Source organism: Schistocerca piceifrons, chromosome 11 (assembly GCF_021461385.2).
Source record: "Schistocerca piceifrons isolate TAMUIC-IGC-003096 chromosome 11, iqSchPice1.1, whole genome shotgun sequence".
Lineage (NCBI taxonomy): Eukaryota > Metazoa > Arthropoda > Insecta > Orthoptera > Acrididae > Schistocerca > Schistocerca piceifrons.
This window is the reverse complement of record NC_060148.1, coordinates 161,608,968-161,635,468: the sequence shown is the minus strand read 5'-3', so window position 1 is coordinate 161,635,468 and position 26,501 is coordinate 161,608,968. Positions and strand designations below refer to the sequence as shown.

At 40.7% G+C, this 26,501-nt stretch overlaps 1 protein-coding gene across 6 annotated transcripts in view; it reads left to right on the top strand.

The window, feature by feature from the left end:
• LOC124720058 (zinc finger protein 708-like) overlaps window positions 1-26,501 on the top strand; it is a 367,802-nt gene that overhangs the window by 6,632 nt on the left and 334,669 nt on the right. For 4 of the 6 annotated variants that reach the window (XM_047245325.1, XM_047245326.1, XM_047245322.1 and 1 more), the window contains 2 exons: window positions 6,958-7,029; window positions 8,585-8,677. In XM_047245325.1, coding sequence (XP_047101281.1) covers window positions 6,958-7,029; window positions 8,585-8,677 — 165 coding nt within the window. The remainder of the gene's footprint in view (window positions 1-6,957; window positions 7,030-8,584; window positions 8,678-26,501) is intronic. The other 2 variants (XM_047245324.1, XM_047245323.1) reach the window with 1 other exon arrangement.

Genomic DNA, 26,501 nt, shown 5'->3' with positions numbered 1-26,501 from the left:
ACGCATCAGAGGCACCTACATTCATTTCCTCTCATTGTAAATTGATACTTTCTGGCAGTGAAGTGTTTTACAGCTGTCAGGTATTGTAAACAAGTGTTCCGTGCTGCCGTTGCATTAATAATAACATTGCAGCATGTCTGAACATGAGATTCACAGTAAAAGTGATCACCCAAGAACTCGTTCACCAGCTGTGAAGTGTTCTGCTGCAAAATTTTCCTCCAAATTTGACAATAGTAATGGACAATGCACAATACCGTTCAGTTGGGATGGATAAAGTCCCAGCAATACAGCAGAGGAAAGCAGCTATTTTTCTCAGTGTACAAAGAAATATTCAATTGGATAAAGTTGAACCCATCTTGTGTAAGGTGGAGTTAATGGAACTTTCAGTGCTGTACCAGCCAGAAACTCCATGCTAACAGGTCAGTGAACTGGCTAATGTTTGGACATTGTTTAATCAGTCTTTCTCCATATTATGCTCATTTAAATCCGGCTGGGAATATATGGTCCTAGGTGAAAAGTAATGTGGCAAAAAAACAACAAGAAATTTATACTCAGTGATGTTGAAATGTTGACAAGAGAAGTCACTGCAAATGTTATATCGGACTGGTCTCACGTTATCAGGCATATCAAGAATGTAGTTGAGGACAGCTGGATTCATGGACCGTGACGAGTTTTGAGAAATATGGTACTTCTCTTGTTGCTGTGTTAACATCTGCTTCTTTTGCCTAAACACAGTATAGTTTACAGATACACATCTCACTAACATTGTAAGGCAATTGAAATGGTAACAGAATCCTAAAACGGTGTGTTATTAACCAAGCAACTGAGGGCGAGACATATCAGTAGTCATAAGAAAGCCAGTTCTCAGTATAAAAGTAAATGTGCAGCTTCTTCACTTATGTCAGTATATGTGGCAATTTCAGATATTAACCATATGGTAAAATACTCTCCTCTTTGCATGCTATCATCTCCCAAGCTTGTTTTAATATCTCAGACCATTTATGACTGACTTGATTTAATTCTTTTGGCCCCTATGGGGGCATAGGGCATCCAGGAGAACTCGCCATCTCTCTCTGTATTTGGCCATTTGCCTCAATTTTGCCCAGGTTTTGCCAACTCTTTTTGCTTCCCCTTCCATTGTCCTCTTCCATGTGCCCTTAGGTCTTCCTCTCTTCCTTGTTCCCTGGGGATTCCATTCCAATGCTTTTTTCTCGATGGTTCCATCTCAAGGTGTGCCCCAACCAACACCACTTTCTCACATCTGGTCTTCTATAGGTATTCGGTTTGTTATTTGCCAGAGCTCCTCATTACATATTTTTTTCTGGCCACCAGATATTCATGATGTGTCAGAGACATCTATTTATTAAGCTTATCCATTTTCCTGCTTTCACTGGCATACACAAGGACAGCCTTCTCATTTGTATTAAAAATACGGATTTTTGTTTTGTACGTGATATTTCTGTTTTTCTGTATTGGATACAATTTATGCCTTTTTAATGTGGTTTTTCATGTCATCTCCAGCTCCACCATATTCCATCACTATACAATCAAGATACAGGAATGAGTTGACAGTCTCCACCCGCTGCTCCTCTATTAACAGTGGCACCTCCGATGTTCCCTGAATTTACTATCATTTCCTTTCTTTTGCCTGTATTTATCTTGAGGCCAGCAGTCTCTGCTTCTTCTTTCAGCAAGTTTAATGTAGCTTGCATATCCGTCAGCTAGGCTAGTGATACTGTGTTGTCTGCAAAATCCAAATTCTCTAGACATTCATGGATCTCCCACTGGATTTCTTGTCTCCTGCCTGCTGTGACTCTTCACATAACTCAGTCTAGAACAAGTAGAAAAAGTGTTGGTGATAAAATGCAACTCTGCCGGACTCCAGTTATTACTTTCATGGGCTCTGTCACATTTCCCTTGTGGAGTATGCAATGTTTGTAACCATCATATAGATATTTTATGATGTTTAAGATCTTCTGTGGTATCCCATACTTCTGCAACACCTGCCAGAGCACTTTGTTTCATGCAATCGAAGGCCTTCTGAAAATCAATGAATACCAGGTACATGTTTGCTTGGAATTCTTCGCTTTGCTTTAAAATTATCCTAAGAGTGTTAATAAGATCAATACAACTGTGTTGTGCCCTAAAACTGGCCTGTTCTTTACGCAGTCACTTTTCAAGAGACCCTTTAATTCTGTTTAAAATAATTCTGGTGATGATGTTACTGGCACTGACAACAATGTAATACCATGCCAGTTGCTACAGTCTGACAAATTTCCCTTTCTTGGGAGCTTTATGACCAAACCATTTTTCCACTCCGGAGATTTCTCTTCAAGCCAAATATGCTTCATCAAGGGATAGAGCATCTTAACAGTATGTTCAATATCAGCTTTTAAGAGCTGTGGTGCTATGTTGTCTAGGCCTGGAGCCTTTGTATTCTTTATGGTTTTCAAAGCAACCCTAATTTTGTCCATTTTGGGACACTGCAAATTTATATCTTGATCTTCTTCGACTTACTCTGGAACATCTCTTACCTGTTCATCATGGTTGTCTTCAAAATTTAACAGTTCCTTGAAGTGCTCCTCCCATCTCTGTAGCTGTGCCTGTTGAGTGGTAGGCATCACCCCATCCTTGTTCTTAACTGGTCCTTCATATCTGAAGTTCTTCATTGACAACCATTTGGTTGTATTGTAGAACCCTTTAATATTTCCTTGTCTTGATGCCTCTTCTGCTAATTTTGGTTGCTCATCTTTCCATTTCCTTTTATCTCTCTGTGTATTCTTTATGCGCTTCACTCTTCTGCACCCTTGTCATACAAAGATTTAACTTAAGTTTTAGTTCTTTCCGGTGGCTGATCTCATCTGATGTAGCATTGGAGGTCCGTTCCTTCCATAAATTTGCCTTACATCCTATGATTTTTTCTATCACATCTAAATAACTGTCTTTGATTTTTTTTCCCCAACATGTTTCAATTCCCTTTTCCATAAAGTTTTCTTCAGAGAGGATCTGGAATCAGTTTTGTAGTTCAAGAGCAAATGTTTCTTTGATCTGTTGGTCTTTTAGCCTTGCTAGATCTGTTTTCTTGCTCCTGTGACTGATCTTGGTTCTGTTTGCCTCTTTTTTCAGTCTGAATTCTGCCAAAACTAGGTGGTGGTCATTTCCAACGTCCGCTCCTCTTCTGTTTCTGACATCTAACGGAGAGTGTTGGAACTTGCAGCTTATGACTATGTGGTCTATTTGATTTTCGGTAACATGGTCTGAAGAAGATCACGTTTTCTTATGGCAGTTACGATGTGGAAACAATGTGCCTCCAATGACTAGGTCATGTTCAGTGCATGTGTCTATCAGCAGTTCACCATTTACATTCCTTATCCCAGTACCGTACACACCCATGATATGTTCAAGCCCTTCATTTTCTGAACCAACTTTTGTGTTCAAGTCACCCATTAAAGTTTTTAGGGCCCTAGAATTTGTTTGTCTAAGGGCTCCGTTAAGCTCTGTATAAAATGCATCTTTTAATTCTCCTTTAGCTATTTTATTAGGTGTCTAGCATTGAATTACAGTGACATATCACACATTTGTTTTAAAGCATGTGGTTATTATCCATTCTGAGACTGGTTTCCACTCCAGTAAGCTCTTCTTGCTGCTTTTAGATAGTAAGAGCCCTACACCATTCCTACACATCACGTCCTCACCTGTCTGACCTGCGTACAGCAGCAGTCCACCAATTTGTGTTTGTAACTCCCCAGATTCTGGCCACCTTATTTCACTTAGTCCTAATATATCTAGTCGGTAGTTCTCCATCTGGTTTTCAGCCTCTCTTAGCCTTCCTGCCTCTCTCAACATCCTTACATTCCAAAAACCAATACGGGTTTTCCTTTTCAGCCAAAGGTCATATCCTTAAGATCCATCCAGCTGTTTCTCCTGTTAGTTTCTGTGATGCGTGTTTTTTGTTGGTGTGGGTTATCAGCCCACAGCACCTGAGTGTCCAGGTGGGGCTGCCACCTCATGGCCTGGACACCTGCCAAGGTTTTATTTCAGGACATTACCCCCTAGATAGCTTGTCTTCAGCACAACTAAAGAATGCTGTCCATGCCTTTGCAGTAAGGCCTATGTGCATCAATGTTGTCATGGTTTCCAAGGATCTTCTGCTGTCCACATTAGGGGGCTGTGCCTGCTGCCACACAATCACAGGGAGGAAAAGGAAAGAAAGGGAGAGTATAGGATGGGCCACGATAGAATAGGACAGGACACTAGGCGGGACATTGTGAGACACACTTCATCTGGATCCTCTATGGAGATCTGTCCAGCTTGGGAGGCCCTGCTTGTAGTTACACTACTGCTGGTATAGCCCTCCACTTCATTGGATCACACAAACCTCTCGCCCACATGGATGGTGTTTCATTAAGGTGGTGTCTCCTGAGGGGGAGACCATTTATGAGATACAAGGGATTTATGAATATTTCATTCTGGCATTTTTACTGGCATGTGCGTTGGTGATGGAGACCTTTACTAACATTCCATTTACTTGACATTGGAGATAAATAGCAATTTCTCAGAGGTTCAAAGAATAATTCAATATGTTATATAAATTTCATATGCAGCATAATATGACCTAACACAAATCAAATGCAAATTCATAGTGACCCCCTATGTTTGTTTGCAAACTTTAAGAATTTCTTGCAGTAATTTAACTTATACTGAAATATCACAATATCTGTGACCTTTCTTGAAGTGATAGGGAATTAATCATAAAGTTGACAAATGAAGCTATAAGATGTGCGAGAAAGATTACAGATCAACCAGATGTGCAGCTGACAGGTTATGTGCCAAGCAGGCCTGACATTACCTTTGCCTGCTGACATCATCCATGCTAGCAACTATGCACCCCTCCACTCAATCCATACTGAATTGTCAAAAGTCACAACTAATTTTAAATGCACTATAAACAACTTCTTCTTTTGTGCATTGAGTATTAGGCCTTCACTCTTCCTTGGCTTTCCCCAGCTTCGTCAACCTACTGGGCTATAATCTCTGATGTTGTAATATTGTCTGCCACTGTTCATTGTGTCAAGATATCGACTCAGTTTTCCTCTTTGTCATCAATTTTGTTTTGTGTGTTAAACATTTTAAATTCTGTCGTAATATCTTCTCTCATACAGCCATTTGTGGGTGTAAAGAATTCCATTGCACTGCCTGGATCTTACTGCCTTGTCATTTGTAAATGACTAATGACTCGCCTCCACGGGGTAATGTGGGGATGGTCATCATTTTCTAAAACTTCCTTCATGTTATTTTCTCTGTCTTTTTTTCTGAAGTACCTGTTTGCTTTTACATGTAGTTTCCAAATTTTGTTACTTTCTTACCTGTATCTTTGTCATGTTTGTATGTGATATCACATTTCAGATAGTTAAAATAGCTGACCTGTTGTACTGCTGTATTGCTCAGCACGGTTTTTAGATTTAAAGAGGTCCCATCCTATAAAAATCGTACTTTACTTTTGTTCTCACCTTGGTAATGGCTAAGGAACAACCCTGACAGAACTGGCAGGTCTGAAGCCCATAAGCTGACAGCTACACCATCAGACTCAAACTGCATGGCACTTGTGATGTGATCAGAACATTTTCACACAGCAAGTGTTCCATGCAAGGCTTGAAATTCTGCCAGTTATATTATACAGGCTGTATTCACTCTGGGAAAACTGGGAAATCCTGGAATTTTTTCATCTGAGGAAACCTAGGAATTTTTTAGGACTATGGAAATATTTCATTGTTTTAGTTCTCAGTTAAAATTTTGTAGTTAAGGCTGGTAAGAACTGATGCTCTAACAAAGGACTTTACAGCATCCTGCTGCAGCAGAATAATACTGTAGCAATAAAACATAAACAAGAGGATAAAACCAAAATAAAACATTGCAAAGGAAATGTGCCATTTACAACAACAACAACAACACACACACAGTGTACACACAAGTGTCTGCCAACAGCAAAATGCGTCAAAAGCTTCGGGATGAAGACTATGCAACATAATAACAAACAGCTTCCAATCAGTGTGACTGTTAGGTTCGCGTGAGTGGTTGTGAGTGGGCTCATGCACATGCTCAGTTTATTCATGTAGGAGCAGTAGCTTCTAGCTACTTGAAAATTTTTTCTGGCACACCGAAGCTGCCAGGGTGATTTTACTGTTTCTTCTTCACTTACAGCTCTCACATTAAATGGAAAAAAATGAATTTCTTTGGTCAGGAGCTATGAAATGAATTACAATGCATTCACATAATAATGGAAGTCTAAAATATCATATTGATTTTAGTTTCCTCATTTTATTTTATTTCAGCATTTTGGCAGTCAAATATTAATCACTTTGCAGAACAGTGAAGTTGTTTTTGTTGGTTTGCTAAAGAAATTTTGGCTTTTATTGATCCTTTCCACAGAGGCAGTCAATTTATTTGAAACTAAATGTTTCATTCCACACTGTTGGCTACTTTCGGCTGTTCACTGTAATTAAAAAGCATTTTTTCATCTTCTTGACAAAGTAAACTGCTAACAGGAGCCAAAGTCTAGACCATAGCAAAAGTTGTCTTAAGCATATATAAACAATCCAGGGAGCTATCCAAATCATGAAGTGTAATGCATGCAAGTTAAGAAACCTAGAACCTTTGCCTGCCTTCTACAGGCAAGTGCTCTACTGATAGTGCACCTGCCTGTGAAAGGGAAAGGTCTTACTTTTGAGTAAGAGTCCTGCACACAGTGTTAATCTACCAGGGAGTTTAAAATCAATGCACACTCTGCTGCAGAATGAAAATTTATTCTATTTGGATGATTACTGCTTTTTTAGCAATGTAATTTTCTGTGTGAGGTGTGGTTGAAGACAAACCTCTCCATCACTCTTAATAGTTATACAGTTGTTACAGAGTTTTATATGCAAACTTTAAATGGGTAAAATTATTCTCCTTTTTCAGTTACTTCAAGATCCATTAAAAATTGAGGCTCCATTTTACAACACAAAGGAAGATCCAGGACTGAAATTGAATGTGAGTCTCTCTGAACATAGTGTAAGTTTTCAAATCAGTGTTGTTTTATGCTTGAGGTACAGCAAGACAATCATGGAATGTAATTGCTGCATATAGTTAAAAAATCATAGATGGATAGCCATTCTAACCTACAATATCAGTAATTTTTAGTATTTTTGTAGAGTTACCATGACTCATTATCCTTGTGCATTATATGTTATCCGTGGTGCTGGTGGTGGTGGTGGTGGTGGTGGTGGTGGTATGTCAAAAGACTGCTTTGAACCCAGCTCTCCAAGCTACTCTATCCTGTGTAACCCTGTTCATTATAGAACAACTAATGCAACCTACATTCGTCTGAATCCTGAATCCTTCTTACTGTACTTATCTCTGGGTCTCCCTTTACAATTTTTAGCCCACCTCCTCCCCTCCATCCCCTGCCTACATCTCCTTCCAGTACTAAATTGGTAATCCCTTAATGTCTCAGAATGCATCCTATCAACCAATCCCTTTTTTAGTCAAGTTGTCCCTTAAATTTCTTTTCTCCCCAATATGAGTCAGTACATCTTCATTAGTTCTGTGATCTACTAATCTGATCTTCATTCTTCTGTTGTACCACATTTCAAAAGCTCATATTCTCTTCTTGTCTAAACAGTTTGTCACCCCTCTTTCACTTTCATACATGGCTACGCTCCAGATAAATACCTTCAGAAAAGACTTTCTAACACTTGTGTGTGTGTTCAATGTTAACAAATATTTCTTCTTGAGAAACGCTTTTCTTGCCATTCTCAGTTATTTTGCTACCAAAATAGCAAAACTTGTCTACTACTTTAAGTATATCGTTTCCTAATCTAACTCCTCCTACCCTTTGACCAGTACAGCACGGCATCATTTGGATATACACAGATAAGGCAAACACTACAGCTACTGCCCACCATGAGAGTGAATGCGCAGTGCTGTGGACACAGGGCTACTAAAGGAAACATTTGCCTTGGGTATCATTGAACCTCTAGTAGTAACCGAATGCATTACGATTACTGTGAATTGTGTGAACATGGTTCCTTTGATGCTTTGTTTTTCCTAATGGTAATCACATATTTCCAGCTGGGTAATTGTCAATTTCACAAGGCCAGAATCATGCCGCAGTGGTTTGAAGAGTATTACAGTGAATGCACATTCATGACTTGCCCATCACATCCAACTGATGTGCATCTGTGGAACACATGCTAATCTGAACCCACAAACCAACAGCCAGTAATTCAAGGGATTTGCATGAGCTAAATTCTAGCACATCTAGTGCCATATACCTGCAGAAACCTACCAAGAAATTGTCAAATCTTAGCTATCCAGAAATACTGCTGTAATGTGTTGCAGATATGGATCCACACACTACAAAACAGATGGTTTGATGAGTTTGCTCAACAGCGTATGGTACTAAAATATCTGATCAAAAAATTAGCTTTATTAAATTACTCTTTGAATAAGAGATGAGTCACTGAAAAGTGTGATCATCTTCATAATGAAATATTGAGAGCTATGTTGTATGTACATAATCAGAGGTTTTGTTTTCTTTTGTCAGTATCTGGCAGACCCATTTATAGCCTCGGGGTCCACTGATCATATTAAGGAGGATTCAGTACTAAATTTGGGAGCAGAAGAAATTGAGACTTTTTTAAGTATTCACATTTTACAGATGGATTGCATATGAAGTAAAAATATGTCATTTGGTAACTGTGGAATACAAAGAATGCATTACAGTGAAATTAGCATCGTTTATACCCCTTAGAAGTTTTGTAGTATTGTATTATTCCACTTGAGTTATTTGCTGACTGTTATGAGTAGAATTTCAACAGAGCTGTAACAATATATGTAATCATATTTTCACTGTCACAGGTCGATATCAGTTACAGTAAGATCATGATAATTTGGCACTCTATAATCCAGTGAACCCAATAGTCCAACATGCGTCTGGTCTTTTGCCATGGCGTGACACCTTTTCAGCAATAATTGTTTGCCTAACTGTGTGATTATAGTCTTGCCAAGATAAGCCAGTTGCATTACTGGCTTTGTCAGTATCAGTGATTCTTCATTCACTAAACCTAAATTTAGAGTACTTATGTTTGCATCAGCGTTGTGGTATTTTCATTATTTAATGAAGTCATTGTGCTGTGTTAATATTCAGCTACTTGTATGACTGTCAGTTAGACTACATCGCAGTAAAATGTTTGTATGTACAGTGAAAAATTTCCAAACAGAGCAAAAGTGCACCTAAAGCAGCAAAACACAAACGTGATGTTGACAAGCCACAAAAAACTGGTCATCATAAGCAGACTGGAAAAAGTGAGAACCAAAACAGTATTATGAGTGAACTATGGTCTAAAATGATTGAAGAAACAGAGATGGGAAGCAATTTAAATGATAAGTAGTTTACAGCTGATTGCTCTGAAATTGTACAAATGATAAATTCTGTGTCTACGAATGAAGTGAGTGCTTTTTCAGGTGAAATTAAAATTGATTGACATAGGTAGAAATTCAGTTACTGAAGGAGAGTGGATGATGTGATATTATAAAAGTGTTTTGAAGTCACAGGAGGCACCAGAAGTTGACAGTGATTATGGCAAAATGTCTGCAATTAACATATCTGGGATTGACACTATGGAAGCCTTAGACACTTTAGTGAGATTCACTAATTGAAGACAATAATATGGTGCCTGTGAAGTTGTGAATCTGAACATCAAGCAAAATAATTGTTGCCAAAAAAGGGCTCAATCCAAGAAACAATTTGGAATTTTTGTAATGTTCAGGGTGCTCTGAAGATAATTTCAGCTAAACCATTGGTGGTAGACACCAGTCTGGCATATTCCATGCCTGTGAGGCTGTCAGATATCTGTACTGTGTCTAAGACAGTGATTACAACTAAACTGCACCACATTATTGACTATAATCTTTATTAATTAGCTTATTGATATCCTCAAATCAGTGGTCCTTATTGTATTTTGTAACTAGCATACAAAACTTTATTTATGCACAGTCTATCGAACTTCTCTAAAACTTTGAGCCTTAAACTGTTGTGTTAGAGCAATGTACTATTTGACTTTTAATTCAATTTTATATGTATTGGAAAGTAGTTCTTTTTCTGATAAAGGCTGAGGCCAAAAGCTTAAGTGTAAATCTCTTTTAATTTTGCCTGTTGGCAACTTAACATGTTATCTTTACGTTAGTAGCAATCTATCTTTTTCTAGAGTTTTGATATTCCTATCAGAAGTTTCACATTGTTTGAAGAAGACTATGCATTTCAGTATCTTCGATTAATGTGTTGTAAGCAAATTCATTGGGTTCTTACCTGGTCAGTGAGTCTCTGTATTTGTGAGTTTGTGGTAAAAGGTTTCCACGCAGGGAAAATTATTAAATGTGCTAATATGTACACAGACTAGTCACAGTGAACTGGGGAAATAGTGATTGTCATATAAATTTTGAATTATATAGTTAAGCCTCATGTCACACACATGGTATCATTAACAGGTTTAAGCTATAATCAGATGAACTGTGCAAAACAGAAATAAAGAGGCAGTAAACTACTATAGTGTGTTTAAAAGAAGTTGCAACTTTTGGAAATTTGGTGAAGAAAGAGTGCAGGGAAGCATAGTTTCCAAGGGGTAGCAACACCACAATGCCTATCTTAGGTTATGACCTATAGTCAGCTGCCAAGCAAACATTCTTTGGCCGTAAAGAAATACAATACTAAACGGAGCAGTTACATCAATTAATTTTTCATATGTACTCACATTTACAGTGTAGTTAAGTGAAACCAAGGGAAGAATCATCGCTGTCTCCCTCAGAACTGGAACTGGCACTGGAGCTGACTGAACTGACTCTCTGTTCCATCTGTTCTTTCAGCAGTCCATAAATCCATGTCTCTTCAATTACCTTCTTTGAATGGCTGACAACTCAGTATCATTACTGTGGGGTAAAGTTGGCAATGGCTCTTTTTTTCTGCATTTCAACCTCAATGAGCCCAAACTACTTGGTGTCTCCTGCCACAGTACCTCTCACCTGGACCCATATATGCTCAGCTGGATTCAAATGAGCATGATATGGAAGAAGCCTTGATTGCATTATGCTCTTTAATGTTAACTGGTTTGTTGACTTTGTATTGTGGAGGTTTTGGCTTCTACAGTGCAAGATCCATTAACTATGGTTTATTCATGCCAAGTTCAACTTTATCTGATAGAATGTTTCTTTGTGCACAGAGCAAAATATTTAGTTTTCGCCTCCTTGTTGTTAGAGCGTGATCCACCACAGCAGAGTGGTATGGCACATTGTCCATTATTATTATCAAATTCAGATGAACATTTCACAGCAGAACATCTGAAAATGTACAACTCTATACTGCACCGCGTATTATATTAACATACAATGTGTATTACGAAATATGTTATTACGATGCAGTAAATGTTACCCTCTGGGAGGATTTAAGTAAAACTGACCATGAGTTACCTAATGGGTTTGTCTTATTGAACCTGAATTCAGTGCTACGGAGGAAACCAGAAAGCTAAAGATTGAAATTTGGAAATTTTTTTAAGAAACCAAGTTTGCTTAAATGAAATAAAAATTGTCACCAGCCTAATTAGGCATACTAATGTTGAACATTACTTTTATATAATCTGTATAGAGTTGAGATAAAGGAAAGCTACTATTACGTCTTACCCAATGAAGTGCAGTGAACTCTACTATAATCAGACAAGTGGTACAGTGATGCTAGCAGTTATAAATAGTATATGCAAGTTCTCATAGAAACAGTTAACAGCTTATTTCTTCTCAATAGTAATTACTTCATTATATATGAATTATGTGATCACCAAAATTTATGAAAGTCAAAATTAAACCAGAAATGGACATGGACTTAGTCCTATTTCAACATTTACTTTCCAAATAGTACAAATATAATTAAGTCACTTGCAATAGGGTTTTTCACTCATTAAGAAGTAATATTGTTTCTACTTTTATGGATAAGGGCAATTACAGTAATTTTATCTTCAATAAACAAAATTGTTGGTGGGGGCTCTCAAATTGTTCCCCCCTCCCGGGGGCTAGCCACTCTTTGGCAGGTTCATACTTGGCTACCACGGAGCCCCAGCCTTTGGCAGCCCTTTTTACCTTCTGTGCTACATGTCTATCCTTTTGCTATTCTTTTTCCTCTCCCTTGGGGAACATTTCTGGGGTATTATGGGGAATGCTCTGCATTCTGTTGCTGACCTGCAAACAGTCTCAACTTTCTTTGTGGCTCCTTTTTCCTTTCTTTGTGGCTCCTTTTTCCTTTCTTTGTTTCCTTTCACCTCCCATTCCTCTGCTTCGGTGTTTGAGGATTCTCTCTTTTCTTCTGCTTCTTCTTCTTCTTCTTCTTCTTCTTCTTCTTCTTCTTCTTCTTCCCTGTGCGCTCCTGAAAGCTAGACCACATGTCTAACATGTAAAAGGTGACTGTGTAACACGTAATTCCCAGCCCCAGGTCGACAGGTAGGGTTCACATGTATCCCCTGATACAAGCCAGGCCCAGGGAGGGGTGACTGACTGAGCTGTAACCTCCCGTTGGTCCCTCTGTCATGTGTTCGGGAGGTGTGACCTGAGGTGTGAACAATCACCTAAGGTGGGTGTGCCCCCTTGTGTAGGAGCCCCCCAGTAGGAGCATGCCATTGGAGATGTTGCAATCATGGGGGATTTCCTCGCGATGAGTCACTCATCCTCTTCATCGATGTCAACGAAACGAAAACGTTATTAGGGTTCTGATTTGAAGACCCTTCCCACTGCACAGCGGTTCCTTGTTGTATCACGTACTGAGGATGGTCAGTCCTTCACCACAGTTAATCTGTTTATTATTTAGGAAGGTGTTGCCATTGTTGGCCCTTTGTAATCCTGCTCTCATTTACGGAATGGCTCTTTGCTTTTGGAGACGGCTTCTGATGCTCAAGCACAACTACTTCTTGCTGCCTTACTTCACCACGGCTACACTGTTCATGTCACGGCACATAGAACTTTGATTTCCTCCTGTGGTGTAGTTTACACCGGGCTTCTTGACGGTCTGATCAAGGCTGAAATACAATCTTACCTCTCCGATCAGGGCATCATTGTCATCCATCATGTCATGAAAAAGGTCGATTCTTCTTTGGAGCCCACCCGCACTCTTTTCCTCACCTATTATAGGGTGGTGCTGCCATCCAAGATTAAAGCCAGCTGAAATCATCACAGTCCAGCCATACCTTCTGAATCCGATGCGCTGTTATCAGTGTCATTGGTTCAATCACACTAGAACATCTTTTCGACACCCAGCCATATGTGTAACCTGTGGCAGGGGTGCACACAAGAGCGAATGTCTACCTCTTCCTCCCTGCTGTATCAACTGCAATGGTGACCATGCCGCCTCCTCCCAGGATTGTTCTGTGTATCTCGACGAGCAGGCTGTTCAAGAGATTCAGGTAAAGGAAAAAGTGCCTTACCCAGTAGCTTGCTGGCTAGCCACAAGCTCTGTGTTCATCTGTCAGGCACTTACAGTTCAGTTCTTGTTACCCCTCCCTCCATGAACGACATGGTTACACAGATATGCAACCTCAAATTTGGCTCTGAGGTTGTGAAGTTGCCCAGTGTCAAAGTAGCATCACTGACCCCAGTCCTGCTGTGCAACAAACTATCAGACTCTCACCTCATGAGGCGAAGCTACCCACTACACAACTGGCAGGCAGGAAGGCCAGGAGGAGTACTCGTGGGAAGACTTCGTCCATCCCTCCAGCCAACTAACACCCAAGTCTTCCTTTAAGCAGAAGTGCTCAAAGAAGTCCGCTAAAGACAAACGGTCTGCCCCTTCACCAACTCGAAGATTCTGTTTGACGTGGTCGCCTAGCCCGGCTGGCCTTTGTCTCGCTGGTGCACACCACCATTTGTTTTTTGGCATTGGACTCCACCAACCAACCGCACAAGCACTCCGATGCTTTTGTACACCCCTTGGAGCAGGATCCTCCTGTTTCTGAGCCCTGTAGTAGCGACCTTCCACCGGCTGTCCCTCCGCAGACATTCTCTTCCTCCTCATGACTGCCCTCCTATGGAACATTCATGGCCTGCGATCCCACAGAGGATTTATGTCTGCTTCTAGCATCACAGCAACCCCTTTGCTTTCTGGTGACTTTAATGCGTATCATCCCCTCTGCTGTTCTCCCAGGGTCTGCCAGAGAGGAGCCCTCTTGGCTAACATTCCTAACCAATTCTACCTCTTCTGCCTTAACACTGGTGCACCCACTTTCCTTTCTGACTCCTTGCACCCCTATTCCTATTTGGAACTATCCTTGTGCACTGCCTAGAGTGCCCCTCATCTTGAGTGGTCCATTCTTTTTGACGCCTACTTGAGAGACCACTTCCCGTGTGCTCTCCGTCTGCTGACTCCTTCCCCATCCACATGCATACCTAAATGGCAGCTTACTAACGCTGACTGGCAGCTTTACTCCTCCCTGGCGACCTTCGCAGAACAAGATTTCCTCAGTTGTGGTGACCAGGTGGACTACCTCACAAACGTTATCCTTACTTCTGCAGAACGTTCCATTCCTCGCACTTCATCTTCACCACATCGTGTCCCAGTCCTATGGTGTACTGAGGCATGCCGTGACGCAATTCACGCATGGAGATGTGCTCTCCGTGTTTGTAACCACTGACCTACGCTGGAAAACTGCATTCATTATAAACACATGCGTGTGAAGTGTTGTCGTTCTTTGGTATAGCAAAAGAGCTAGTTGGATTTCGTTCACTAGTTCTTTTACCAGTTCCACACCTTCCTCTGTTGTGTGGGCAAACCTTCGATGGCTCTCTGGAACCAAGATCCATTTCCCCATTTCCAGCCTGACAGTAGGTGGATTGTGGATCCTGTTGCTATCTCCAACACCTTGGGCCGCCATTTTGCATAAGTTTCAAGCTCTTTCCACTATCACCCTGCCTTTATCCATAGGAAACGAGTGGAGGTGCTTGGGGTGGTACCCTTCTCTTCTCCCAATAGTGAGTGTTACAATGCCACCTTCACTATGAGGGAGCTAGATCCTCCATCCCAAGGCCAGATGCTATCCACATTCAGATGTTGCAGCTCTGCTCTCTTGCAGCAAGCACTTCGTGCTTAACACATACAACCGCATCTGGGCTGAGGGCACATTTCCTGGATGGTACCGTGAAGCCACAGTCATACCCATACCTACGCCCAGTAAGGACAAAAACCTTTCTTCCAGCTACCACCCCATCTCTCTTACCAGCTGCGTTTGCAAAGTGATGGAATGTATGATTCGTGCCCAGCTGGTGTAGGGGCTCAAACTCACCATTTACTCACAAATGCACAGTGTGGATTTAGAGCGCAGCATTTTGCAGTTGACCATCTCGTTACTTTGTCCACCCATGTCATGAATGGTTTTCTGCAGAAATCCCAGACTGTGGCAGTGTTCTTCGATTTACAGAAGGCCTACGAGACCTGCTGGAGAACTGTTATCCTCCGTACTCTTTACACGTGGGGCTTCCGTGGATGCCTACCCTGTTTTCTTCGAGCATTTTTACAAGACCAAATAGTCAAGGTGTGTGTGGGTTCTGCTTTGTCAGATACCATTCGGGAAAATGATGTGCCTCAAGGTTCCGTCCTGAGCATCATCCTCTTTGCTATCGCCATTACCCCTATTGTGGCCTATCTCCCACTGGGTGTCTCCGGCTCCCTTTTTGTTTATGATTTTACCATCTATCGCAGGTCTCCATGGACCTGTCTCACTGAGTGGCGTGTTCAGCAAGGTCTTGATTGTCTTTACTCCTGGAAAATCAACAGTGGCTTTCACTTTTCTAATCACAAAACCGTCTGTTTGAATTTCTGGTGGTGCATATGGTTTCCCCCACCATCTCTACATCTTGGACCTGTTGCCCTTCTGTTTGTTGACACTACGAAATTCCTGGGTCTCATGATCGATAGGAAACACTCTTGGTCCTCCCATGTCTGTTACCTGGCAGCCCGCTGTACACAGTCCCTCAGTGTCCTCCGTGTCCTCAATGGCACTTCCTGTGGTGCTGATCAAACCACCCTCCTGCGTTTGTACTGGTCCCTTGTCCATTCGAAACACAACTATGGGTGCTTTGTTTATGCATCTGCTTGCCAATCCCTTTTATGCCGTCTCAACACTATCCACCATAATGACATCCATTTGGCCACAGATGCATTTTACACCAGCCCAGTTGAGAGTCTGTGTACTGAACTACCACTATCCTACTGCTGTGACTTTCTCCTCAGCAGGTATGCATGCAATTTGTCTGCCATCCGTGGCCACCCTTCCAATGCCTCCTTCTTTGATGGCTCCTTAGACCATTAGTATGGGGCTTGTCCCTCTTCCCTGTTACCTCCTAGCATCTGCTTTTGCCACTTGCTACAGTGGCTTAACTTCATGCTACCTTCAGTTTTCCCTGTGGGCGTGAACCCTTCACCACCTTGGGTTCGTGAAGCAGACCATGTTAACCTTGGCCTTAATTCACTTCCTAAGGACACTACTCTAGCCTCACTCTGTCGCCTCCAGTTTCAAGACCTTCGCATGGAACTTAGTGATAGTACCTTTGTATACACTGATGGCTCACATACTGACCGTAGGGTCAGGTGTGCATTCATTATTGGTGCCCGTGTCTTTTGATATCTGCTTCCAGCCCACTCCTCAGTATTTACAGCCAAGCTTTTTACCTTGTATCAGGCTGTGGAGTACATCCGGTGACACAGCCTTCCCGATTGTATCCTCTGTTCAGACTCACTCAGCACCCTCCAAAGTCTCTGTGCACTGTACACCACTCATCCCTTAGTGCAGCAGGTCGAGTAAATCTGTCATTTGCTCACTCTTCGTGGAGCCAATGTCATGTTTCTGTGGGTCCCCGATCGTGTCGTTCTGCCAGGAAACGATGCCGCTGATGCTGCTGCCAAGGCTGCAGTCTTCTTACTTCAGCCTGTGAGCACCTCTATTCCCTCTGATGATCTCTGCATTGCTGTGTGTCAGGTGGTGATGTCCCTTTGGCTTCGCCAAGGGTCCTCCCTTCACAGGAATAAGCTTTGGCTTTTTAAGCCTCTCCCGATGCCTTGGACGAGTCATTTTCTTGGATTGTCCATAATGTTCTTCAAACCACTCATTAACAATTGTAGTCTGGTGACCAGGCTACGGTTTTGTAGTCACCTAGGGTCCAACCAATTTTGTCATAAGCCCAGGGAGCCACTGCAGGCAATGTCGTGCTGTTGGTAAAGGCACTCACAGTGGTTGTCTGCTGCCATGGTCCATTAATACCAAATTTTGCTGCTCTGTCCTAACAGATATGTCTGCTGTACATCTCACATTGATTTATGTGGTTATTTCATGCAGTGTTGTTTGACTGCTAGCACCAACAGTACACAAACATTGCTGCTCTCATTTGTTAAGTGAAGATCGATGGCCATAGTGAGAGGTAATGTAAGTAATTTGGTGTTTTCATCATACCCTTTACACCATATGTCTTGGAATATGTAATTCCCTAATGATTTCCAAAATGGAATGTCCTAAGCATCTAGCTCCAACTACCATTCCACATTCAAAATCTGTTAATTCTCGGTGTGGGGTCATAATCACTATGGAAACCTCTTCACATGAATCATCCGAGAACAAATGACAACTCTGCCAAGCACCTTCAGTTTACGTGTTGTGTATGTGATAATACCACCATCTTTACAAGTGAATATCACTGTCCCATGACTTTTATCACCTCACTATGTATGTTCTTCAATGAGTTACCCAATAATTCAACTAAACATACTCAGAGGTTCCCACAATATAAACATATTTATCCTCTGACTGTAGGAACTGAAGGCTACAGTTAAATACATAAAAGTATAAAGTTGATAACTTCTAGACCACAAATATAACATTAACTCTTAGTGCTCAACCAATGGGGTAGCCTAGGCTGCCATATTTGGTCATTTTATTATTTCTATGTGCATACTTCAGAAAATGTAGTTTAATTGATGCACCACATTAATGAACTCCCCAAACCGTTCTTTTTGTAGTGATGTGTTGAGCAAAAATATTATGACATATGATGTCGGCAGATAAAATGATTACCTGTTTTCCAAGTTAAAAGTGAAGATTGCTTCATTATTGTGGGGAGGGGGTGAAGAATTTATGTTGATCCCACCAGTAAGATTTTGAGAAGTATGATGAATGATATACCGGGTGATCAAAAATTCAGTATAAATTTGAAAACTGAATAAATCATGGAATAATGTAGATAGAGAGGTACAAATTGACACACATGCTTGGAATGACATAGGGTTTTATTAGAACCAAAAAATACAAACGTTCAAAAAAAGTCCGACAGATGGAACTTCATCTGATCAGAATAGCAATAATTAGCATAACAAAATAAGACAAAGCAAAGATGATGTTCTTTACAGGAAATGGTCAATATGTCCACCATCATTCCTCAACAGTAGCTGTAGTCTAGGAATAATGTTGTGAACAGCATTGTAAAGCATGTCCGGAGTTATGGTGGGGCATTGGCATCGGATGTTGTCTTTCAGCATCCCTAGAGATGTCAGTCAATCACGATACACTTGAGACTTCAGGTAACCCCAAAGGCAATAATTGCATGGAGTGAGGTCTGGACCTGGGAGGCCAAGCATGACGAAAGTGGCAGCTGAGCACACAATCATCACCAAATGACGCGCGCAAGAGATCTTTCACGCGTCTAGCAATACTTTTTTTTTTCTTGGTTCTAATAAAACCCCATGTCATTCCAAGCATGTGTCAATTTTTACCTCTCTATCTACATTATTCTGTGGTTTATTAAGTTTTCAAATTTATATTGACTTTTTGATCACCCAGTACTTCAGACAGGGGAGAAGTAAACACTGGAACACTCTGGATTGCATCTTCAGATTAGACTAACCACTACTTTGGCCACAGATCCATTTACTAAGTCTGTGTTCGTAGCTCTGGGTTCTTGTTTCAGCCATGGGATAATGAACTTTGTTAATGCTGATATTATAAGACTTCTGAAGGGATACAAATCCACAATTTAGTGGAAAAACAGTTTTACTTCCTTGCAGGATATGTGTACATTGTCAAATGTCTGGTGTGTGGTGGCACTGAAGGTAGTTTATCTCCCATGGTCTAATTTAGACTCCAGTGACTTCATTTCACACTATAGTGAAGTTCTTAAGAATTGTCTGCATAATGTCTCAGAAGAGAAATTTAAAGTGTTTGTCAAGTTATGTTTTTCTTCATATAACTAGATTTAATAGGACTACTGTGAATGGTATCTTTTTTAATAATGTGAATAAATATGATCTGCAATATCAATAAATGTAATGTAATTCATGGGCATATTTTAAATTTCAACATAACACTGAAAAACAGTGAATACAGACAAAATAAAGAATATATTGTACTTCAAAAATAAGATTTCAACTTTGCTAGTATGCAGGGTGAGATGACAAGGAGATGCCAATCCCAAGTCTACCCAGAATGGGCAAATTTAGCGAGCTGTGGTGTTAGCTGAGATATAGCAGAGAATATGGCGAATTTTCTGACTTCAGTAATTTTTAATGTTTATAGCTGCTGAATTATTACACTGACTTTAAGAAATGGAATTACATGTTTTATTCACTTGCATCAGAAAGTGTGTCCAAAGGGGTTTTTAATGGGACAACACGTGTTTCACTTAATCCACATGTACACAAGATAACAGTACTGCAAACCATTTCCCCACCATTAGGAGAAGAACATTTGTTCTACTGTACCAAATGTAAGCAAACATGCAACTCTGGCACAGATCATATTTTCATTAATACAGTTGTTTAACAAGTGCTCAGACTGCTGGACCGACAGCATTGTATGCTGAATTTCAAGGGACCTTATGGCAGCAATGGCCTGTGTTGTATAGCACATCATGTCTTCAGGATTTTTGGTTTTACTTGTAGGCTTCTTAATTTAATTTTCGTCACAGATAAAAGACCAGAAGCGTTAAGGTTGGCAAGATGTAGGCCATTCTATATTTCACAAATGATCACTCTAACAATTTCAAAGTTTTCTGTTAAGTATATCTGTAATTACCTTTGTAGAATGGATAGTACATTTGTTGTGGTGGTACTAAATGGATTGCATTGTGGTCAGTGGGCTCTCTTTCCAGTAAGTGCAGCTACATATCTCTTATGAACTGCAGAGACTTGTAGTTACTTAGAACACTATCAATGAAACAGGTGCACAAGATACAATTCCTCAAAAGGCTGTAACACATATTGACAGACAAAGGTTGTTTATTCACTTCTCTTGGCGAGCATAGCTTTCAGCTGACCAGTAGTGCATGATGTAAACAATAATTTGCTACTAACATTCATTTTAACCGGATTACTCTAGTGAAGTTGTCTTCTCCCTTGACAAATTTTGCCCCTCAGCCACACTTATGCCATTATCAAATTGACAATTTCGCATTGCTTTTGATGAGTCCTGTCAACTGACTTCTTCTTGTAGTCAGGTTGTGCCAAATTTAATTCAGTCATCACTAGTAATCTGATCTAAAATTGCAATCTTCAGCTTTCTTCTGTAGTAGCATATTTCAAGTGCTTCTCATCTCTCATCATCAATCACTATTATCATCCATTTTATTACTTATCTTCCATGTTTCACATCTGTAGAAGGCTACACTTCAGAAAAGACTGCCTAACAGATAACTGTTTATTCACTCTTAACAAAAGTTACTTTTTTGGAACTGTATTTTCATGCTATTGCAGGTCTGTATTTTATAGCCTTCCTATTTTGCCCATCATCGGTCAGTTTCCTATACAAACAGCAAAACTCATCTTCTGCAATTAATGACTGTATATCTCTAGTTCTGTCAGCATCACATTATTTAATTTGACTTCATTTCGTTACCCTTGTTTCGATTTTGTAGATACTCATCGTATAAGCTCCTTTAAGAAAGTGTCAGTTCTGTTCAATTTTACTTTCAAGTCTTTTTCTGTCTTTGATAGGATTACAGTGTTGTCCAGTGTGACAGTGTAGTTGATGGCGGTGGGATCACTTGTGGAAAAATTCCTGTAGTAGTTGGTGTGAGAGCTGCACCTTTTTTTAGACTGAAGTCAGCTGATAGGTATACCTACTTAAAGGAAGTCCCACTAACTAAGGGATCACCTTCAGAGGACATATTTCCAAGTAAAGGAATTACCGTATTTCATCAAAATGTAAGAGGTATTAGAGATAAAGTTAGTGCACTGCTTATAGATGTTGACTCTGAAATTATTGGTATATTGGAGCACCACTTAAATAATTTGACAACTCAGAGGCTTCCTTTACAAAGATACAGATTAGCTGGCTGTTTTTCAAGGAGTCCCTTGCAGGGTGGGGGAGTGGCTATATACGTAAAAAAACAGTATTCCATTTGAGCCCATAGACTATCGTGGCACTGATCTGACCAGATATTTGAATGTTGCACAGGGACAGTTGAATTGAGTGAAATTAAACTTCTAATTGTTGTTGTTTATAGGTCCCCTAACTCTGATTTCAGAGCACTTCTGCCCAAGCCAGAGAGAGTTCTTGATTCACTTTGCAGGAAGTACCAGAAATTAGTTATGTGTGGTGACTTCAACATAAATTTTGTATATGATGGTGCAAGTAAAAGGATGTTGGTAGATCTCCTAAATTCATATGATATGATGCAGACTGCCTTTTTTCCAGCTAGGCTTCAGGGGAACAGTAGCACAGCCATAGACAATATTTTTATTCATTCTTCAGTACTACATGGGAATTCTGTTAACAAAAGTGTGAATGGCCTTTCAGACCATGATGCACAAATTTTAACACTAAAAGGCTTTTGTACTCACACGAATGTCACATATAATTACAAACTATGTAGGAAAGTTAATCCAAGAGCAGTAGAGAGTTTTTTAAACCTTGTCAAGGAACAAATGGCAGTACGTTTATGGTGTCGATAACATAGATGATAAATATAATGCTGTTCTTAACAAATTTCTCATGCTCTTTGAGAGTTGCTTCCCATTACAACGTTCTGAACAGGGTACTAGCAGTCACAGGCAGCCTGGGTGGCTGACTAGTGGGATAAGGAATTATATCAAAATGTTAGAAGTATTCAGTCAAGCTACAGTAGCCCATTACAAACAATATTTTAAGGTGCTTAAAAATGTTATTAGGAAGACAGAGTATATGGTATGCAAATAGAATAGCTGATTCACAGATAAAATTGTTAGTTGTGAAGGATGTGTGTGGTCAGCAGCACAAGGTCGATGATGCAAAGTCAGATCATAGTAAAAATATTTCTGTTATTGACAAATCAGATATATATACAGCATTTAACAATCATTTTTGAAGCACTGCAGGTGAATTACATAAAAATTTAGTTTCTACGGGGAATCACATAACTTCTTTGGCAGAATGCCTTTCTGAGATTGATGTCTGAAAATCTCCTCTGTGATACAGACAAGGGAGAGATTGAGTCAATAATTGAATCACTGAAGACTAAGGACTTTCACCGACATGATGGAGTGCCTAACAGAATATCAAAGGACTGTGCTGCAATTGTTAGCCCTGTATTTAACCATATTTGTAATTTTTCTTTTAGGAATGGTCAGTTTCCCGAACAATTAAAATACTCAGTAGTAAAGCCTCTTTGTAAAAAGGGTGAAAGGTATAATGTAGACAACATTAGATCTATTTATATGCCATTAGTGTTTGCTAAGGTTATTAAACAGGCTGTGTATGTAAGGATAATTGATCATTTTATATTGCACAATTTGCTATCAAATGTACAGTTCAGCTTTAGAAGTTGTTTAACAATTGAAAATGCTATATTCTCCTTTCTCTTTGAGGCACTGGATAGGTTAAACAAAAGGTTTTGAATGCTGAGCATATTTTTTGATTTAATGAAGGCATTTTATTCTGTTGTTCCCAAAATATTGCTCCAGAAGTTGGACCATTATGGAATATAGGGAGTAGCTCACTATTGTTTCACCTCTTGCATGAGCAACAGACATCAAAAGGACATTATTCACAATGTTGAGAATGGCTGTGATGTGGGGTCTGACTGGGGTACAGGTCAAGTAGGGGGTGCCCCTGGGATCAGTGTTGGAGCCACTCCTGTTCCTTATTTATATAAATGATATGCCCTCTGTGATGTACAGCAGGGACTTCGTGTGCCCCAGGACCTCTACGGTAGCTGAGAAGGCCCTATGGGAACCCTGAAACGTGATGGCTAACGGGGCTCTGGTGAAGCTGCGATAGGCCTAGCAAGCCAGTAGTGGATAAATCAACTGCTTTTAAAAAGGGAACATGCCTCGGATCACGGAACGGATTTAAAGGAAACCGACCAAGCAATGGAAAAGGATTACGAGAAGGTTTACGACTGGGCACCTTAAACGTAAGGACTCTAACTGGGAAGTTAGAAGAAATTGTAGAAATGATGGAAAGGAGGAAATTGGACATCTTGGGACTTGCTGAGACTAGGTGGAGAGGAGTTGGTGAAAAACCACTAAGTAAAGGATGTAAACTGTACTGGATAGGGAATGAGAGGGGAAGAAATGGAGTGGCAATAGTGGTCAGAGAGGGTCTGCAGGAGGAGGTGGAAGGTATCAATGATCGAATGATAAAAGCCAGAGTACTAGTGAAAGGAAAAAGCATTGAAATCATCCAAGCATATGCCCCACAGGTGGGGTGTACAAAAAAGGAGAAGGAGGAATTTGAAGATGACATGCAAAAGCAGCTAAATGGAGGAAATCAGATTATAATAGGGGACCTCAATGCACATGTTGGCACAGACAGGAAAGGATTCGAGGAGATAATGGGATCAGAGGGCTGGGGGAACTGAAATAGAGAAGGAAAATTGTTGCTGGAATTCTGCAAGAGGAATGGGCTGGCGATCGCAAATTCCTGGTACAAGAAGAGAAGTAATCACAAAATAACTTGGTACAGTGGGGACTGGTCCCAAACTTCAGTAGTAGACTATGTACTAGTGGATAGGCAGATGATGAGCAGCCTCACAGATGTTAAGGTCATTCCATCTGAGGCCTTAGACAGTGACCATCGGCTGTTGGTAGCCACCCTGAGAGAGAAAAGAGATAGGAGGGCAACAGATATACAGGAGAAAAGATTGAAGACATGGATGCTGAAAGAGGATGAACAGAGGACCCAGCACCAGACACTGATCAGGAAGAAGCTGCCAAAGGAAGATCAGAGAACAGTGGAAGAAGAATGGGGAGATTTTAAGAGGGCTCTAGTTGAGGCAGCTGAGACTGTGTGCGGAAGAACTAGCACAAAGAGGAGAAGTAGGGAAACCCCATGGTGGAACAACATATGTAAAGAGGCAGTACTTCGAAAGAACAAAGCCTTCAGAGAATGGTTCCAGACCCAAACAGAGGAAGCTAGGGTAAAATATAAGGAAAGCAAGAAAGCGGCACAGACCATAGTAAGGGCGGAGAAGAAGAAGTGGATGGAAAAATGGACAAGAATGTTAGAAGAGGACAGTGAAGGGAACAAAAAAGTACTTTACACCATGGTAAGAAATAAGAGGAACAACAGAAGCGAGTGCCTGAGGATCATGGATAATAACGGAAGAGTTGTGGAGGAAATGCATGAGCTCAAAAAGATTTGGAAGGAGTACTTTGAAGATCTGTTGAATGCCGCCAAGCGGGTAACTAACAGCGATGGAGAGCCTAAGGCAGCAGACGATTATAATAGTGGGGAAATTGATGATCTAACTTGGAATGAAGTGGAAGAAGCCATAAAGAGGATGAAAGGGGGCAAGGCACCAGGTCGGGACGAAGTAACAGTGGATATGATACGAGCAGCAGGAGAAGTAGGAACCCAGTGGCTATACAGAGTGCTGAGGGTGGTGTGGAAGGAGAACAGAATTCCTGAGGATTGGAAGAAAGGAATTATAGTCCCGATCTTCAAGAAAGGGGATAAAAGGAGATGTGAGAACTACAGAGGAATCACCCTGCTATGCCACTGTGGAAAAATCTATGAAAAGATCCTGGAGAAGAGAATAAGAAGCAGTATTGAAAGTAGACTGCAAGAGGAGCAGTACGGTTTCAGACCGGGAAGATCAACAACGGACCTCATATTTGCGGTAAGGCAACTGCAGGAAAGGCACTATGAGTACGGGAAGGACTTAATCATGGCCTTTTTGGATATTGAGAAGGCGTATGACAGTATCTGTAGGGACAAGCTCTGGGATGTGCTGAACGCAAAAGGGATAGATGAAGAGATAACACGAAAAGTCAGAAAAATGTATGAGGGAAGTGAGAGTTGTGTGAAAGTGGGGAGGGAACGTACTGCATGGTTCAAGCTGGAAAATGGGCTGCGACAGGGAAGTGCACTTTCGCCTTTATTGTTTATTATTGTTATGGATGAAATCCTACAGCAAGTATTAGATGCAATTGGAGATCATAAAATGAAAGCAGTGCTTTTTGCCGATGACCTGATGTTATGGGGAAATTGCGAGAAGGAGGTGCAAGAGCAGTTAGATGCATGGGAGGCAATGGCAGCACAATATGGAATGCATTTCTCTGCAAAGAAAAGTGAAATAATCGTCACAACAAGGAAGAAGAATAGGCCAAATGTGGATATAACTTGTGGAGGGGAAAAACTACAAGTGGTAGAGAACTTCAAGTACCTGGGAAGCGTGATTAAAAGTAAGGGGGGAAACGCAATGGAAATAAATGAAAGGTGCAGAAAAGCAGGGCAGTTCTACAAATGCATTAGGGGGCTTATTTGGAGCAAGGAGGTGCCACAGAAATCCAAGAGAATTATATACCGAACCTACTTTGTCCCCATATTGGCATACGGAAGTGAGACATGGGTAATGCACAAAAGCGACAAAAGTAGAATACAGGCTAGTGAAATGAAGTTCCAGAGGAGCAGGTTGGGTGTAACAAGATGAGACAGATTGCGAAATGTGTATGTGAGGGAAAGACTAAAGGAGGAACCAGTACAGGACAGGATAGAAAAATCAAGACTGCAGTGGTATGGACACATGAAGAGAATGGATGAGGGAAGAATTCCAAAGAGGATGTTTGATCTGCAACTGGAGGGGAAGAGGCCCAGAGGAAGACCGAGAGATAGATGGGTGAAGGGAGTGAAGGAATGTGTGATGAGAAGAGGAGGGAACTGGACGAAGGTGGAAGAGGGGGAATGGTGGAAAGACAGAACACGATGGAGATGCTTGTGTTCCCGACAGACCCAGCCAGTGGCTGGAAACTGTCCAAGATGACGATGATATGCCCTCTAGTGTTGTGGGTAACTCTGAAATATTTCTGTTTGCTGATGACACTAGCTTGGTAGTAAAGGATGTTGTGTTCAACATTGGCTTGGTTTCAAGTAGTGCAGTTCTTGACATAAGTTCATGGCTTGTAGAAAATAAACTAATGCTAAATCACAATAAAACTCAGTTTTTACCATTTTTAACACACAATTCAACAAAACCTG